This window comes from Arachis ipaensis, chromosome B02 (genome assembly GCF_000816755.2).
Source record: "Arachis ipaensis cultivar K30076 chromosome B02, Araip1.1, whole genome shotgun sequence".
NCBI classification, from domain to species: Eukaryota; Viridiplantae; Streptophyta; class Magnoliopsida; order Fabales; family Fabaceae; genus Arachis; species Arachis ipaensis.
Window position 1 is genome coordinate 107,179,181 of NC_029786.2, and position 18,742 is coordinate 107,197,922.

Sequence of the window (18,742 nt, forward strand, 5' to 3'; positions counted from 1 at the left end):
AATAATAAAAAATTTATGTTTTAATTAATTAAAAAAATAATTTATTATTCAAATTGATGACTATACGTAGGGGTGGTAATATGTACCCTATCCACGGGTATCCAACCCGACCCCATCTAATCGGGTAGGGTTGCCAATCCGATCCGCAGCGGGTAGGGTAGGGTGCGGGTAGGGGTGGCAAACGGGCTTAAACCCGTCGGGTCGCCCCGCGTAACCCGCCAAAAAAGGCGGGCCGGGCTGGAAAATTGGGACCGCCAAATAGCAAAAGCCCGCTTAACTCGCACCGCTTAAACCGCGGGTTTTGGCGGGCTTTGGCGGGGCGGGGCGGGCTTCCCCGCCGGGTTTAGTATTTTTTTAGTAAGGGGTATTTTTACAATTTTTTTTACCAAAACCCAACTTCCCCCAACTCAACTTACAAGAGAATGAAGATGAAAATTGAGTGTTTTAAATTATGTTTGTTTTGTTTTAGAGACAATATTGTTAATTATGTTTTGGATTATGTTTATTTTACTTTGGAAACAATGTATATATTATATACTTATATAAAAATATATTTTAAGTAGATGTTTAATTAAAGACTTCTCGCTAAATACAAAAGATCCTTAGTCATTAAAAGAAAATCATTAATTGATAATTTAATAAATTTTTCTTTTACATAAAAGTCAGTTCTATTTTAAATTATCATCAAGTTATATAATAACATTGCATTTTTTTTGTAACCCGCGGGTAAGATTAGGGTTGAGATATTCTCAACCCGCAGGTAGAGTAGGGTTGAGTTTATATAAAAATCTCAACCCGCAGGTAGGGTTAGGGTTGACTCCAGACCCTACCATACCCTACCCATTGCCACCCCTAACTATACGTATTATTATGTTGATTGGTTTTCATTTATGACATAACAATCATGTTACATGATGTATAGATTAAAAAAAAAAAATTAAACTCCAAAATAGTTTTTGAGATTTACGAATTATATCAATTTAATTTTTAATTTATTAATTGTAGTATTTATATTTTTGATATTGTAAAAAATATATCTAATTAATCTCTCACCTTATTTTCGGTCATTTAATATTGCTGGTGGCAATGACTTGACAAATGAGTATTACGTTATACATCATAAAATAATGTCGTCAGATTATGGCACTAAAACACTCTTGGAACAACATTGTTTGACAAATTTTGCGAGTTAAAAATTTAAAATCCCAAAATTTGTGATCACTTTATCTTCTTCTTCCTATGAAATTAAACACTTAACGATATGCAATCTTCTGTGAATGTTGTTTAGGGTTTGAAGGGTGAAACTATTCGACGGAGTGGAGTTCGCTCGCACTCTGAGCTTTGTGTACTTTGAGGGAAGAAGAAAGAGTTTTTTGCGAAATTTAATTCATCGAAAATAAAGATTTAGTGGATACTTTTTTTTTTTATGTTTTTCTTCTACATCATCAATCTACATGAAAAACTCACGCTATGTTTTGTCCCTAGTTTGTATGAAGTAGGGTTAGAAGTTATGAACATACAAACACTTAACAATCATTTTTAAGCAAAAACTCACATTGTAATTAGAACAATTGAAGAAGGATTTATTTTGATTAGTATCTGTTTCAAACCATCGGAGCACAGGGCAACAGTTACACCCACAATGTTTTGACACCCGCAAACCTGTAGTCCGACTTAAAGTGATTGATGTTAATAGCATAAAGTTTTTTTTTACTCTGACTCACACTTCCAATTATAATTCTACTTTCAGTTTTAAATAAAAACAACAAAGAAGAAAAAGAACGTTGGTGAACAAAGAGAAGAAGAAGAACGATAGAGAAATACTGCTAAAATTAGGGTTAAAATAGGTAAACGAACCACATTGAATCAAATAGTTTCAATTAGCAGTTCAATTGTCTATTACATACCCCAACGTGGTATGTCAGTGTCATATCACTGTCGATGGCAATATTAAATGGTCGAAAATTGGGTGACGGACTAACTAAGTGCACTTTTTACAATGTCAAAGACGTAAACATTGTCATTGACAAATAAGGAACCAAACTAGTATAATTCATAAATCTCATGAATCATTTTGGAGTTTAGTGAAAAAAAAAACAATTATTAAGTATAAAAAATAAAAAAATACTATATGCATAAATTTTTTTATCAATTAAATTCAACTAAATTGAATAATAAAATTTGAATGAGTAAATAAGTGAGAGTGATAAAAAATTAATTTTTAATAGTCTTAAACCATTTTATTTGGACTTAATTAATAAAACAATTTATACATTTATTGTTACTCAAGATATATATTATATCAACTTATTATACTATTTTAAATACAATAAATTGTTTGTTTGGTACGTAGTTAATTATTATTAGGCATATTTTTATTATTCTAATAATTGATTATTAACTTAAAACAATGTGTGAATTAATATTATAAATATTCACACAAATACATAATAATTATCTTTTATGCAAATTTAATTTTAATATAAAACAATTTTATACTTACATTAAATATTATGTTAATAAAAATAAGGGTTAAGTACTGAAATCGTCTCTAAGGTTTGGGTGAAAATCAAAATCGTCTCTGACCTTTTTTTGTTATTAAAATTATTCTCAACGTTACAAAACGTTATAAAATCGTCATTTTTCACTTCAATTTTATTTTTTTACCATATTACCCTTCATTATTAATAAAATAATTAAAAATAATATTAAAAAAAATTAAAACAAGCCACCAACTTCAATTTTTTCTTCTCGCCGCCGCCGCCACCCTATTTATTCGTTTCTAGGGTTCACCGCCGCCGCCGTCGCGTCGTCATCGAAAGACCATGCCGTCGCGTCGTCATCGGGAGGTGGACTCCGCCGGCGCTGCTTCTTCTTTTGTGATTGACTGCCTCTGCTTCTCCTTCTGCTTCTGCTTGAACCTTTTTCACTGGCGAAAAAAACGAAGATGCTATTCTCCACCAGAGACGGCGACCTCTTCGAGTCTGACGATCGGAGCTACCTGAGCTCCGGTGTCCTCGTCCTCGCAGGCAGGAGCCTCCTCCTCTTCGCGGTGCTCGGCTTCGGTGTTCGACATGTTGAGATTTAAGAACATGAACATCTTTTTTTTAATTCTTTTTAATTTATATGGTTGTTGATTTTGGATTTAAAGTGCAATTGATGATTGTTGAACTGTTGTCAAATTTAAATTTGTTAGTGATTTATTTTGCTGAATTTGTTATTGTTCAATTTGCTGGATTTGTTGTTGTTGCTGGTGAAGAAGAGAAAAAGAATTGTTGTTGCTAGATTTACTTGTTGCTGTTGCTGTTGCTGAAGGAGAGAAGAAGACTTGGGATTTTTTGGGTGGAAAAGGGGAACGGGTGGAAGAAGTGATATCAAGATCCAAGGCCAGTGAGTGTGGCAGAGGAAGGGGTGGAAGAAGTGAGAGGCGTTAAGGGGTCAAGAATGGAGTTGCTGGTAGCAGAGGAGTATAGGAGAGAGAGCGTGAGGGGAGGGCGAAGGAGGGTGGCGGTGTTGAAGTTGAACAAGAAGAGGAAGAAGCTGGGTTTTCTCACTGAACAAACGAGCTTATTAGAAGCAAATGGGCCCTTTGGTCCAATAGGAAGAAATTATGCAAGTTAAGTTGGTTAAGTCAGTTTACTTGTTTGATTAAATAAGTATTTGAGTTTTAATTTTTGTAGGTAATAATTTAGAATTTGGATTCTCTAAAGTTTGAATTTCATTATAGAGAGTAAGATGTGATCTCTCGCTATTGATTTCATAAGTGAGACCAATAATAATAAATATGAAAGAGAAACTATTTAATGATAGAAGATCACATTTTACTCTCTAAAGTGAAATTCAAACTTTAGAGGATCCAAATCTAAATATTTTTTTATTGGCCAATAATAAATCTTAAAATAAAATTCAAATTCGTAACGAATTAATCTTTAATTTGATGAATTGTTTGAAAATACTTTTGAAATAAAAAATAAGACCCATTCTTTTTTGTTTTTTTGTTTTTTTGTTTTTCTCTTATATTCTCTCTCTTCAATTTTCCATTTCTCATCATTAAGTAGAGAAAATCCATAATATTACTACATTACCCTCTAGTCTCACATTTTTTTCCTCCTTTTTCCTTTGTTCCCTTATTCGTCAGTCGCGCACACACACACCCTATTCCTTCTTTTCTTCTCTTCCCAATTCCCAATTTCACCGCACCCCAGATTCTCTCCTTCGCCTCTCTCTGCGTCTTCCCTCACCAAAGTTCGATTCTCTTTCATCAGATCCGCAACATCCACATCGCCAAAACCCCTCTTTCTGCTATATCCATGACGCTTGGCTCAGCAGGATCCAGTGTCGTGGGTGAGAAACCCTTATTATACACCTCAACCGTGCCATTTCCTTTATAATCTCTCTCTCGTTTTCTTTATTTTTTCTTTTCCTTTGGTTTCTTGTTGATTTTTTTGTTTCTTCGAGTTTCTAGATTTTGCTCATGTTTGTGTGCCGTTGACCTAGAACATTCGATGCGTTATTTTTTTCTCGTTAAAAACAATAATTAATAAATATAATATTTTGTTTTCTTGTCTCGTTTTATGCCGGTGGAATTTTGGATCGTGATTTCAGTTTTCTCAGCTGGGGCTTTTATTTGTTGATATTTTTTTTGTGGGTTTACTTTGATTGATGTATTAATAAATTAGCCTTTTGTTTGATTTTGTGCACTTCGTTTGTAATTTGAATTTTTATTCGTGGGTTTGAGAACTTGAAAACTTGAAATGATGGTTAGTCATTAATAATACCTTGATTGAGTGATAAATGCATTGTTGCATGAGTTAATTCTGCCATTTCAATTACTGAGATTGTTCATGAAACATGTTTGTGATGATTCCGAGGTTCAATTAAATATGTTACACTTGTTTTGGGTTTAAATAAATAGGTTTGTGTATAAGTATGCATTATTGAAATGTTATTATGAACCACTGTGTGGAAATGTAAATTATTTCTCTTTGATATTAGAAGATGCTAATTTTTCAGCTCAATTTAAGATTGGTAGTGTGAGTTGTTAAGTGTGGTTTATTCTCGGTCGCAGTTCCTAGGAACTTCAGATTGCTGGAGGAACTTGAGCGCGGAGAAAAAGGTATTGGAGATGGCACAGTTAGCTATGGAATGGATGATGGAGATGACATTTACATGCGCTCTTGGACTGGAACCATCATCGGCCCCCACAATGTAAATAGCTATGTTGCCGCATTACTTCAATTTTTCCTTTTGTATGTGTATGCATTTCAGCTTATTTTGTTTAAACAATTGAATTAACATGAAGCGATTAGCTTAATCCTCAATGTTAGAACCAATTAAAGTGTGGAAGTTAGACTTTCTAAAATTTGAGACCTTACTTGCAGCTCTTAGCAACGGAGCATGTGTTTGTGCAAGATTCAACTACACTGTCTATCTTTCTGAAACTTAAGTATGCATGATGATGTTGATGACTGCTAACTTATAATTGGTAGTGTTATTGATAATAGAATGACATAGTGTATCATATATATATATATGACCTTCTGTTGGGGTGTTGGATCGTTGCTATTGTGCCTGATTAATGTAGCGTATTTGCTCCAGTTGTAGAGAATTCTTGAGTATAAACTATTTATCTATCTATAAATTTCAAAGTTTAATCTAAGTACATCTTTTTCTCTATAATTACTTGAAATAATTGTGTAATTTTTCAATTTTTTTTCTCTGTTAGACTGTTCATGAGGGAAGAATTTATCAGTTGAAGCTGTTCTGTGACAAAGACTACCCAGAAAAGCCCCCAAGTGTTCGGTTTCATTCAAGGATTAACATGACTTGTGTTAATCATGAAACTGGAGTGGTATCATTTATAATTCCATACATGCTTTCAGCTTTTAAATATTTCTTGTTTAGAGCATGATGTTTTCTGATACATAAACTATGCTTACTACAATGTTTTCGACTTTGAATTCTCTTTCAATAACTTTGAGATGAATGATAGCATATAGTTCTAACTAATGAGAGGAATATTGAAATATATTCCTCCTTCCCGGTGATGAGAAAATGCAGGGTTGCCTCATCCCCATCCCTTATCACTTACGGTTTATACATGGTTTTCTGATTTAACGAACTTGATGGCAAATTTCTTTGTAGCAAGATTTATAGACTTGTGAATGAAAACAGGTTGAACCAAAGAAATTCGGCCTTCTCGCAAACTGGCAAAGAGAGTACACCATGGAGGACATACTTACCCAGCTGAAGAAGGAAATGGCCGCCCCTCATAACCGGAAGCTTGTCCAGCCACCGGAAGGCACCTACTTTTAGCGTCCAAGGTCGCATATAGATGTCGGGATCATATTGCATTCGCAGTATGCAATATATAGTGTTTGCCTTTTGTGGATCATTCTGAATTCAAGATCATATTTAGGGGAATGCCCCCCAACCTCCCAAAAAAAAGCTTCATATTTTCCCTCCCATGGCTTCAGAGTTGTTTTTAATTGTCTTTGTTAACTGTGCTGAAGGGGATGCTGTTTGATTAAAAAAACAAAAAATCAAAACTGTGTGTGTCAAATATTGAAAGCAACTCTTTTTAAGTAGTAATGTTCCCTTCGGATTAATGCTTTCAATTTTCTGCTTTTATTTTCTTTCTTTCTTTATTTTGATGCATTGTAACATGTAAGTAAGCTGAAGCCAAATGGAAAAGGGGCTATTTAGAAATTCGGGCATGCTCTTAAGACGTTAGAGTATATTTAACAAGTGTTTCAAACTTTTGAGTATGTAGAGCAACTTGTTTGTGATTCTAGAGAAAGTCTAGGGGCTAGTAATTTTTGTGTTTTGTAGTCAGCATTTAACCATCAAAAGAAAAGTAAGTGATTTCTTACCATTGGATGTAATTTCACACCATTAAAAATATTATTGATGGCCAATTGATGGTTATAAAACACAAGTTGCTGGCCCTCTAGCATTTCTCGTGATTCTATATACTCATTTCTATTATCTAAGCACATAAGAATTTCGTGATCGAAACTGAATCTTTTGCTTTGTTAAAAGGGGGCAAGGGGTGGCAATGGATAGGGTAGGGTAGGGTTTGGAGTCAACCCTATTTTTGATCCTAATTTTACCCGCTCTTAATCCGTAGGTATCCGACTTTAATCGCGGGTTACAAAAAAAGATACAATATTATTATATAACTTTATGATAATTTAAAATAGAATTGACTTTTATGTAAAAAAAAAATATTAAATTATCAATTAATGATCTTTTTTTAATGGCTAAGGATCTTTTGCATTTAGTGAGAGGTCTTTGGTTTAATATCTACTTAAAACATATTTTTATATAAGTATATAACATATACATATATAAGGTGCATGTTGGTTGGATAAGGTTGAGGCACAATCTGTACCCTGCCTTTTCCGCTACGGATCGGGTTGACAACCCTACCGTGGGATCTTGCCACCGAAGCTTTTTAAAATTTGGCAATGTGATTCTTGAAGAGGATCATAGTCATAGGTGTTTGAGTTGAGTTCTACTTCTATTCTTCTCAAGAGATGACTTAGACTATTTTGGATTAAGTAATCTTATTATTAAGTAAAGAAAAAATTTAACTCATTCTCTTTCTTAATAGGATATTGTGTTGATTTATTTATTATTTGATTTGAACTATATGAGTGGTTTGAGAATAGTAACTTTTTATTTTTGTTTTAAGAGTTTTTCTATAGTATTTATTGAATTGAGTTCAACCCTAGTTGATCATAACAAAGAGGAGGGCTCATTTGTTAGTGGTGCGGCAGTTATCTGCATATTGCAGGATGGTTAGGCGTGGTGGAAGGTTACTGCCCTGCCTGCATCGCTGAACTTGTGGTAGTGGGAAGGTCTTAACTTCTTCTCCAAGTCGGGTCGGGTGCAAGGTCATGTGGACTTGGTTTGGGGTCCGAGACTTGTCATGTGGTCTGAGTGGCTTTATTGGGCCAGGTTGGACCCAATTGCTTTTGGCGTGTACTAGGGCTTGTTGCATATGTTTTGCCATGTTCCTTTTAGAGAGTGGATTAGGTCCTCACTCTCAAGAGAGTGAAGTTAGTCTAAAATAGTGTCGGGCCGTCAAATTTTGTCTTGTACATGCAGTAATTTCAGGCAGTAACATATTGGCTAATAACAAATGCTTAAATAAAACTTAGTACTGCGACGGATTAGTTTTTAATCTGTCGAATTGAGGGATACCGTACAAAATTTAAAAAAAAGTTAGCTAAAGCCAAAAGTGGAATAGAAATCTATTTAGTATGTGTGAGTGGATAGTGTGGCATGTTGTGTAGTAAGACCAAAAAAGAAGATTCACACTCTTTTGGATCATGTATAAAAAGCAACTATTCATATTTTTTTTCATATATTTTTTTAATGTTTGTTATGTTTTAAGATTTTACTAGAGTATTTATTAAGGTGTTAAATATAAAAAAATGTTTATTGAAAATTTAAAATTTTGAAGCTTTCAATGTTTTTGTAATACATTTATCAAAATAAGTAAAAAAAAAATTTAACTGACTTTAACATATGTCTTTTAGCAAGACTTTTTTTTTATTATTATTTTTGTTTCTTTTTAGTACTATAACTAAGACGACCAAAGTAGTTTTGGTTCATTACAATGACCGGATAAATGTTTTAAACTCTAAATTAAAATAGAAGTTGTTCTATCATACAATTACTACCAAGTTACCAAGGTCAATTCATATTGAATCTCATCCTTATTCTATAGTCATTTCATGTTAAAAAAATTAATTGATTATGCAATAAGTTAGACTTTTAGATGACGGTGTGAAAGTCATGAATAAGTAGGTATTCTAATTTATGTTACTATCAATTATTTGGCACCCACTAATCGCGCATATGGTATGATATTATTGTAGGTGTCACATGTCACATGACCAAATTAAAAAGAACGTTATTCTAATAATATAAGCAAGTGGCTTGGGACATAAATTTGCAATTAGCCAATTGGCACCAAATGTGCGTGACATTAAAGTATATTTTTTTAAAATATTTTGCTTGTACGGCAACCCACCATGTATCTTTGTGAATTTTGAAGAATTTTTAGGAGGATTCTCTATTTCTCATTCACATTCTCTTTATTGTTTATTTTTAAATTGCAATAGGGTTTACATGTTTATTTTTTAGGAGGATTCTCTATTTCTCACTCACATTCTCTTTATTAGTTGTCTTTTTGGCATTCTTTTTAGAGTAAAAGAATCACGTTTTATGCATCTCTAAAATGTTGCATTTTTTATATTTTGAAAAGAGTAGTGCTAGGAGACCAATAATTTTTGTATTTTGTAACCATCAACTGGTCATCAATAGTGTTTTTAATGGTGTGAGATTACATTTAATGGTGGGAGATCACTCACTTTTCTTTTGATGGTTAAGTTTTGGCCACAAAACACAAAAGTTACTGACTCCTTAGATTTTTTTTTTTTTAAATAATCTAATATAAAAAAGTACAAATCCTTTATATATTTTGAAAGGATTCCTTTTTCCAGCAAAAGAATCACGTTTATATATCTCTAAAATGTTGAATTTTCTATGTTTACAAAATGTACAAATTCTTTATATATTTTGAAAGGATTTTTTCTTCGATAAAAAAATCACGTTTATATATATCTCTAAAATATTGATTCCTTTTTTATATTTTGAAGAATGACCAAATATAAAAAGAAAAGATAAGCAAAATAATAATTATTTTCTTTACCACCTCTTATTATTATAATTATTACTTAGATTATTTAACTATTATTTTTACGTTCAAACTATTATTTTAATTTCACCCATTAAAGATTTGAAATAAGCCATCGAAATAATTAATCATTATATTCAGTAGTAGGTACTAAATCCTGGAATAAAAAAAAAAAAGAGTAAACAATATTCAAATATAATAGTGTAGTTTTTAACATTAAAAAATTGCAAGTTACAAAATATATTTGTTTATAGAAAGTGATTGAATACCACCAACAACGTCAATAATAAATAATTTGTGTCCCCATATATAAACATTCACAATTACCCATGCGCACCTTTTCCGGTCAATGCTTGTTTAATCATAAAAAATCAACCCTAAATAAACAATTGAATCTTATTCTTTCAAATTATTTTATACATGCATCTATTTTATATTATTACATTAATAAAAACAAATAAATACATATATTTACTTGAATAAATGTATAAAAGTATAAAATATAATAAATTATGTGTATATTCTTAGTCAATTTATATAAACAAATTTGTTATGTGATATAAATTATATTAAATTACACATGTATATATATGTTCAAAAATTGATAAAATACTAAAAATTTAGTTTATTAATCATTTTTGAAAAAGAATTTATTGATTCTCTTATATTATTATTAGAACAAAATAACTAATATCAATTAGTCGAATAATTAATTTACTAGTTAACTTAAATAACTATCAAAATTTAAATTTTACATATATTGTAATTCATTGACAAAAAATAAACACATAATAAAATTTTAGTTTGATGTATATTAATCTTTAACTTACAAAATTAAAAGATATTGTATAAAAAAATCTTATTGTAATATTAAAATTATTAATTAATTAATTAAAAAGATTACATATACAGATATAAAAAATATTATTTATATATTAAAATTAGTTATTAATATATTTATATATAAATATATTAATAACTAATTTTAATATATAAATAATATTTTTTATATCTGTATATGTAATCTTTTTAATTAATTAATTAAAAAGATTACATATACAAATGCAAATAACAATAAACAATTCAATTAAATAAACAAATTAATTGACGTAGCTACACTTTTATATTATAATTATTTATATTATTTATATTTTTTAGTAGAAAAAGGAAAAGGTCGTTGCTAACTGAGTCAGAAGACTGAGAGCTTAGAACACAGAAACAAGTGGAGCATTCTTCTTCTGATGTGAAAGTGAGAGAGACACTCAATCCATTAACCAATCAGCATTCACAGATTTTCCGGTGAACAAACAATGGACGAGTTTTTGAACACCTGCAAGGTCTCCGGCGACGCCGCGTACGCCGCCCTAAGGTCGGTGCTTGACAAGCTCGAGGATCCGAAGACTCGTACGGACACTCGGATCTTCTTGTCGGAGCTTAAGAAACGGTTTCCGACGAAGGAAGATTGTGATAGCTGCTTTGAAACCTACCACTTTCGAATCGAAGACGTGCTTTTGGACCAAAACGAAGGTATACACTTTTTTTTTCCCCTTTTTTGTCGTTTATAGCCGCAACACAGTCATAAACGCACCAACCAAAAGCCACAACGTAATTTGTTTGGATTGGATTTGATTGGATTGAGTTTCACTTTGACTCTGTTTACTAATTTCACTGTGCAATTTTGGAGGTTTTACGTGTGATATAATGACATTACAACTCTGATTTTGATGTTGATGTTGAAGGTTAATGCATGGCTCTGTAAAAATTCAAAAGTTAAGATTAGTTAATTAATAATAGTAATAAAAGACTAAAAGACAAGAAAATTTTATTTGTAGTGTTGTGTTGTAAAAAATAAAGGTGTGTGGTTTTTGTGATGGGTTGGTATTTATGTTAATTTCTATGCACTGATAGGGTAAACAAGTTTTATAGTGGCAGTTAATCAAATTGAACTGAGAAATCATGGTGGTTAGTTATCTAAGTTGATTTTGACACTTTCTAACAATGTTATTGGTCAGCAGTGTAAAATTTTTTGTATTATATTACTGCATATACATTAATTCCATTTTTGATGTGCATAATGGGAAACTTGTTTGCTTTGTTGCAGGACACAAGGGGAGAAAGAAATTGACTACGATGGTGATTCCTAGCATATTTCTGCCAGAGGACTGGTCTTTTACTTTCTTTGAAGGGATTAATAGGCACCCGGACTCCATTTTCAAGGACAGGACTGTTGCCGAGCTTGGCTGTGGAAATGGGTGGATATCCATTGCCATTGCTGACAAGTGGTTGCCTTCCAAGGTTTTTTCAATCATGTGCAGCATTTTTTATTTAAGGCCTCTTTAATTATAGTGACCATCACAATTTTTTTCACATAATTGTGAATGCATAAACACACAAGATGAAACAATGAAATGAAAATGGTAACTGAACAGACTCTTAAAAATTCATACAACTGCCTAGAAACAGTGAAACATTCTACATGCATTTTTTTTTTCTGTCAACTATTCCTTGAAATCACTCATAGCACAAGCTGTAATTTTTGCAGGTTTATGGCCTTGATATCAATCCTAGAGCGATAAAGATTTCCTGGATAAACTTATATTTAAATGCTTTAGATGATAAAGGCCAGCTCATCTATGATGAGGAGAAGAAAACTTTGCTGGACAGGGTAGAGTTCTATGAATCTGATCTTCTGTCATATTGCAGAGAAAATCATATTCAACTTGACAGAATTGTAGGATGCATACCACAGGTACAGAACCATTACATATTTCCAACCAAGCACTAAGTAGGTTACTATGATTAATGATATAGTTGCTTCTTATTAGTATGCCTAGTACATAGAAGTTTCATTGAGGTGCCTCTTCGAGGGCCACTTCTCTACCTGCTGTTTTCTATGTTGACCTTTTGACATGGTGATACCTTTTAGTACTGTGTGGCTTAGTGGCAAATTATTGATTCTAAAATTATACCTTAAAATATTTTATGCATAGTGTTTTTCATTTAGATTCCCTTGTTGAGTGTTGTTGAATTAAAGTTACTGAATATAGATTAGTGCAATTTTGATTTGACTACAGATGCTAATATGTCTTTTATGTTATTCTTCATGTTCTTACTTTCTAAGCTGGGCCTGCCACTGCTAGAGTCTTTGTTCTTTAATTTTGTGGAACAAAGTAATAATTTTCGCATTTGATATATTAACCTCTACAAGTGTAATCATTATTTTTAATTGTTGTTGTCGTCATTGGTAGCTTTTACTGGCAGTCTTATAAGTTGGATTAATTGCAAACTTTGGCTCATAAAAGAAAATTATCATGGCTGGAGAATCTTTTTTAGCAAACGATATTGTAATGTTTTTTAATTCAACTAAAGATCAGTTATTCTTGTTATTGGCTTTATGCAGATTCTTAATCCAAATCCAGATGCAATGTCTAAGATGATAACAGAAAATGCAAGTGAAGAATTCCTTCATGCATTGAGTAATTATTGTGCACTTCAGGTAAATGGATCTTTATTCTATTATCATGGTCATCTGCTCTTTTGCTGGAGCTTGAGAATTATGTCTTGCATTCTTTCATGCTAAGTGCTTTAATGTGAACCTCGTCAATTTAAAAGGAAAAAAGTTATACACCACTGGATTTTTTGGTTGGCTCCAACTTTCTTTAAGTCACATGCTTAGTTATTATTGTATATTCATATTGTTCTTCAGAGCAAGCTTTTTCCATTTGTTCATGAAATAATTCATAAATGTTCCAAGCCACTAGAAGTCTAGAAGAATCTTGTTAAGATTTTACTTCTACCCGCACAACTTATCCTTGATACACTCTTGTGATAAGATGTTTTGGCTTTGTAGAAATGTCTTTGATTGATGTATTAGACGACCTAATGCAGCATTCTCATATTTACTTTACTTTGTATTTAGGGTTTTGTGGAGGATCAGTTTGGCTTGGGTTTAATTGCTAGGGCGGTTGAAGAGGGGATATCAGTAATCAAAGCTGCCGGAATTATGATCTTCAATATGGGAGGCCGACCAGGTCAAGCTGTTTGCAAAAGGTTGTTTGAACGACGGGGGTTTTGCATTACAAAGCTTTGGCAAACCAAAATTCTTCAGGTTAGAATTTAGAAAACAGATATTTGGCTATACATCAATTCTCCAGTGAAAGTGCAATCTTACTGAGAAATATTGGTATAGGCTGGTGACACAGATATTGCAGCATTGGTTGAGATTGAGAAGAACAGCCCCCACCGTTTTGAATTCTTTATGGGACTTTCTGGTGATCAGCCTATTTGTGCACGGACAGCATGGGCCTATGGAAAGGCTGGTGGCAGAATTTCCCATGCTTTATCAGTTTACAGTTGTCAACTTCGTAATCCTACCCAGGTGGGTGCTTCTCTAAAGCTTGATATTTCAAGAAGATAATATCTGTTTCCCTGAAGGAAATTGATGCAAAATCCATTTGTATATGACAGATCAAAGTTATTTTTGAGTTTCTTAAAAATGGATTTCAAGGGATCAGCAGCTCTCTAGATTTGTCCTTTGAGGATGATTCTGTTGCCGATGAGAAGATTCCTTTTTTGGCTTATCTTGCAAGCACTTTAAAAAATAGTTCTTATTTTCCATACGAGCCACCTGCTGGAAGCAAACGTTTTCGCAATCTCATTGCAGGGTTTTTGAAGACTTATCACCATATTCCACTTTCTGCTAATGTAAGATTCCAAATATGTTATTAGTTCTACTTTAGATCCTGTATAACTCTGCAGGCCAGCATTCTCTTCTGATTTTCTGGCTGTCTTTGATTTAAGCATGAAATTCTGCTAACATAATATTGACTTGATCTGTTGAAATCTTGTGCAAGAATGTTGTCATTTTCCCCTCAAGGGCTGCTGCAATTGAAAATGCTCTTCACTTGTTCTCGCCTCGCCTTGCTATTGTTGATGAACATCTAACTCGACACCTCCCTAGGAAATGGTTGACATCTTTGGCCCTTAAGGTATGGAGTAGCTGTTCCTTCCTCCCCTTGTTTCTCATACTTTTCCAAATGGCATATGCTATTTGCAATATTATTTCTGTGAATTTTAGAATTTGATATGTCAATGAATGCAGTTAATTGTATGTTTGTCCTTGCTGTGAAATTTCTGCTATAGCAACAATCATTTAAGAAGTTCTTTAGATGAGCAGCACTATTGAGAAAGAAATGTAGCTTCATGCCTGTTTGCCTTTTCAAATTTTACCATTATGGTTGCTGATTATGTAGCTTTGGATTCCATAAATTGATAAAAGAAAACAAAGGATTGAATGATTTTCTTTGAATATTCTTTTGTGAACAATGTAGTTTGATTGTTTGAGTCTACTTTAATGATTTTCCTCTTTCTTGCAGGGCACAGAAACCATTGAGCCTTTAGATGATGCAATTACTGTAATTGAAGCCCCTCGGCAATCAGATTTACTGATAGAACTAATAAAGAAATTGAAGCCTCAAGTGGTGGTGACAGGGATTGCTCATTTTGAGGCAGTTACTAGTTCAGCTTTTGTGCACCTTCTAGATACAACACAGGAGATTGGGTCTCGTCTTTTCTTGGACATATCAGATCACTTTGAGCTATCCAGTCTTCCAGGATCAAATGGTGTCCTTAAGTATCTTTCAGGAACTCCTTTGCCGTCTCATGCAGCAATCATATGCGGACTGGTAAAAAACAAGGTGATGTTCCATGCTAACTTCCTGGCTTTCTTAGTCTGTAAGATATCATTCTATTTTGGTTTGATTTTCGCAATTTCTTATTGATTGCATTCACATGGTTTTCAGGTTTATCCAGATTTAGAAACAGCCTTTGTCGTTACAGAAGAAGAATCCCTCTTTAGTGCACTGTCCAAAACTGTGGAATTACTAGAAGGCAATACTTCATTGATTAATCAATACTATTATGGTTGTATTTTTCATGAGCTGCTTGCATTTCAGCTTTCTGGCCGACATGCACCAGCTGAGGTTTGTCACTCTTTTCTTGTTGCCTATAGTTGAACTTTCCTAGTAGAATTTTAATTGCCATCATTACCTAAATTTCATTCCTGATATAATATAAATATTAGTTCTTTCTTTTTGCTCTAAATGGACCATAAAAGAACCTTGTTGAATATGTGCAAAAAGTTGAATATGGAATACATATTCCAAGGATTTTCCTGGTACAATTTTAATTGCCTTCGTTACATAAAATGCATTTCTCTTTATCTTTGCCTCTTATTAAATTCAAACAAGGAATCATGTCAGTGCCATTATTCTACTAGTTGGATGTTTTGATCAATTACATTGGGAACTTAAGGTCTAAATTTTGCTAGCAGAAGAGCAAAGACCATCACTTAATCTAGTAAGTAGAAAAATAAGGTTAACCTGGTTGTTGAGATTGTTGAGATATTTGTGAAAATATTTTCTCCAGCATTCATGATCTGATATGATGCATGGCTAATTACTGACCTGAATATCATAAACACCCTGGGTCCTGGGACTTTGTAAGATTGGAAACTAAAGGGAGAATTTGTTTGCTAAATTTTCCAATTCAGCACATTTTTATGGCTGTTTTTTTCTAAGCTTATTGTTGCTCAGAATGGCAATTATGCCAGAAAATAGGATAGGCATCTCTATGTTATCTATTTATGTCATATCTGCTGCTAAGATTCTCATTGCTTTCATTTTTCAACTCATCCTTCAGAGAAAGAGCAACAATGCCAAATCAGTAGATATGATAGGATATTCCGCAGCAGCCTCATCAGTGCTTGATAATGCTGAGCTTTCAATTAACGGGGTGGAGAGCGACTCTGTTATTCACATGGATGTTGATCAAACCTTCTTGCCTGTTCCATCTCCTGTTAAGGGTGCTCTTTTTGAAAGTTTTGCTAGGCAAAACATGTCAGAATCCGAGGCTGATGTTAACACAAGCATCAAAAACTATGTTAAAAGCAACTATGGTTTTCCAACTAAAAGCGGCACTGAATTTATATACGCTGACAATTCAAAGGCTCTTTTCAATAAGCTTGTCCTCTGCTGCATCAAAGAAGCTGGCACCCTCTGTTTTCCGGCTGGATCAAATGGGAACTATGTTTCTTCTGCCAGATTTTTGAAAGCTGACACAGTGATAGTCCCTACAGATGCCAATGTGGGTTTCAAGTTTACAGAGAAGGCACTCACCAAAGTCTTTGGGACTGTGAAAAACCCATGGGTGTATATTTCTGGCCCTACAGTTAACCCAACAGGCTTAGTTTATAGCAACAATGAAATAGGAGAGATTTTGAGCACTTGTGCTAAATTTGGCGCAAGAGTTATAATTGATACATCGTCTTCTGGTCTCGAGTTTGACAGCAATGGCTGGGATTTGGAGCCGTGTTTATCTAAGTTGAAGTCTTCATGCAACCCATCATTTTGTGTGTCTCTTCTTGGAGGGTTGTCTCTGCCAATGCTAAATGGTGTTCTCAAATTCGGGTTTCTTATTCTAAATGAGCCGCATTTGGTTGACACCTTCCATAGTTTTCCAGGATTAATCAGGCCTCACAGTACTGCTAGATATGCTATAAAGAAGTTGCTGGAGCTTAGGGCACAAAAACCTTCAAGTTTATCAGATGCTATTGTTGAATACACTGCAATATTGAAAAACAGGTCCAAGTCTTTGAAAGAGGTAATTCCAGATCTGTCAACTTTTATGTTTGAGATGTATTTAACATGTATATTACATTGATCCCTCCTAAGGTTAAGTGATATTACACTTCGCACCCTTTGATTTGTCATGTTTACAACTGAGGTCAATGTTACATTTATAAATCCAAGGGTATCAGTTGTAAGTTGTAACATTGGTTAAACTTAAGGTGAGGTTAGTGTATTGTGTACAAATTGAGAGATGATGCATGTAATATCACCTAATCTTGGAACTGGTCTGTGTTTTAATTGGTTTGTCTTCATAGCTTTAATTCTTGCCATTTTTTGGGTTATGATCTTAGGCACTTGAGCAAAATGGGTGGGAAGTGCTTGAATCGTGTGCTGGTGTCTCGGTAGTGGCAAAGCCCTCTGCCTATCTCAACAAGACTGTTACACTAAAGATTTTGCCAGAAGGTGAAGGTGGACAAGACAATGCCACCATGAAAATCACACTTGATGACTCCAATATTAGGAATGCCCTTCTCAAATCTACTGGACTATGCATCAATAGTGGCTCCTGGACTGGAATTCCTGGATACTGTCGCTTCAACATTGCGTTGGAAGAGAGCGATTTCAGCAAAGCATTGGATTGCATTAAGAAGTTCAAAGTGATTGCACTACATTAAACAAGCTCTGCCATTAGTGCACACGTATTCTTTTAGCTTTGATCATTAGTGTTTGTGGTCCTTTTTTTGTTTGAGAAAAAAAGAAAAAAAAGCAGTGGCTATGATGCTTGAAAGGTTATGCCCAACTTTTAATTTCTGTTCTTCCACTTAGTGTAGCATTGTTTTGATATATACACATAGTATAATGGCCACTCAGCATGCAGTAACTCGCTGCATTGTGAAATGTGAACTTCCAACGTTAAAATGAAATTGTTTCCCCTTCCCTTAATGTTAAAGGTCTTAGGATGTATATTATTGTCCTTAATCTTTAGTATCCTATCTTCAAGTTGTATCTTGATTTAATTCAAGTCTAAGTTCCCAAGCAAGCTAATTATCTAAAATTTTGTCTTTAAAATGTATGTGTGGTTTAATTTATTTTCAATGTGTATTTGTATTCTAGCATATATTTTATATTGATAGCTGAATTTGGTGGCTGATTTTGGTGTACACGTAGCATAACTCGTGAGAAATTAATAATGCATAAACATGGACATAGTTGGAGCATATAATATTAAAAAGGCGAAGGAGGTAAAATATGTTTCATTACTAATATGAAAAATTTGGTATTTAATTTAACTACAAAGGGATAAATGAAGTTGAAAAAAGAAGAAGGTGAAGGTAAATTCAATAGTATATTATGATATTAATATCTTTCTAATAAAATATGATATATTTGAAAATTATAAAGAAAT

General features: G+C 33.3%; 2 protein-coding genes across 3 annotated transcripts; both read left to right on the forward strand.

Annotated features, from left to right (window-relative positions):
• LOC107626364 (ubiquitin-conjugating enzyme E2 variant 1C) lies at positions 4,063 to 6,627 on the forward strand. Its single transcript, XM_016329232.2, has 4 exons — positions 4,063 to 4,344; positions 5,069 to 5,208; positions 5,726 to 5,851; positions 6,175 to 6,627. Exons 1-4 carry the CDS (start codon positions 4,311 to 4,313, stop codon positions 6,313 to 6,315), a joined length of 441 nt encoding a protein of 146 aa, XP_016184718.1. The 5' UTR covers positions 4,063 to 4,310; the 3' UTR covers positions 6,316 to 6,627.
• LOC107626365 (methionine S-methyltransferase) lies at positions 10,877 to 18,300 on the forward strand. 2 transcript variants are annotated; one of them, XM_016329233.2, is made up of 12 exons: positions 10,877 to 11,236; positions 11,811 to 12,004; positions 12,252 to 12,458; positions 13,110 to 13,205; positions 13,629 to 13,817; positions 13,899 to 14,087; positions 14,177 to 14,413; positions 14,563 to 14,697; positions 15,085 to 15,405; positions 15,511 to 15,690; positions 16,409 to 17,368; positions 17,688 to 18,300. In XM_016329233.2, exons 1-12 carry the CDS (start codon positions 11,020 to 11,022, stop codon positions 18,009 to 18,011), a joined length of 3,249 nt encoding a protein of 1,082 aa, XP_016184719.1. In that variant the 5' UTR covers positions 10,877 to 11,019; the 3' UTR covers positions 18,012 to 18,300. The 2 variants fall into 2 exon arrangements, with proteins under 2 accessions (XP_016184719.1, XP_020972353.1); XM_021116694.1 differs by lacking the exon at positions 10,877 to 11,236 and adding an exon at positions 11,593 to 11,671.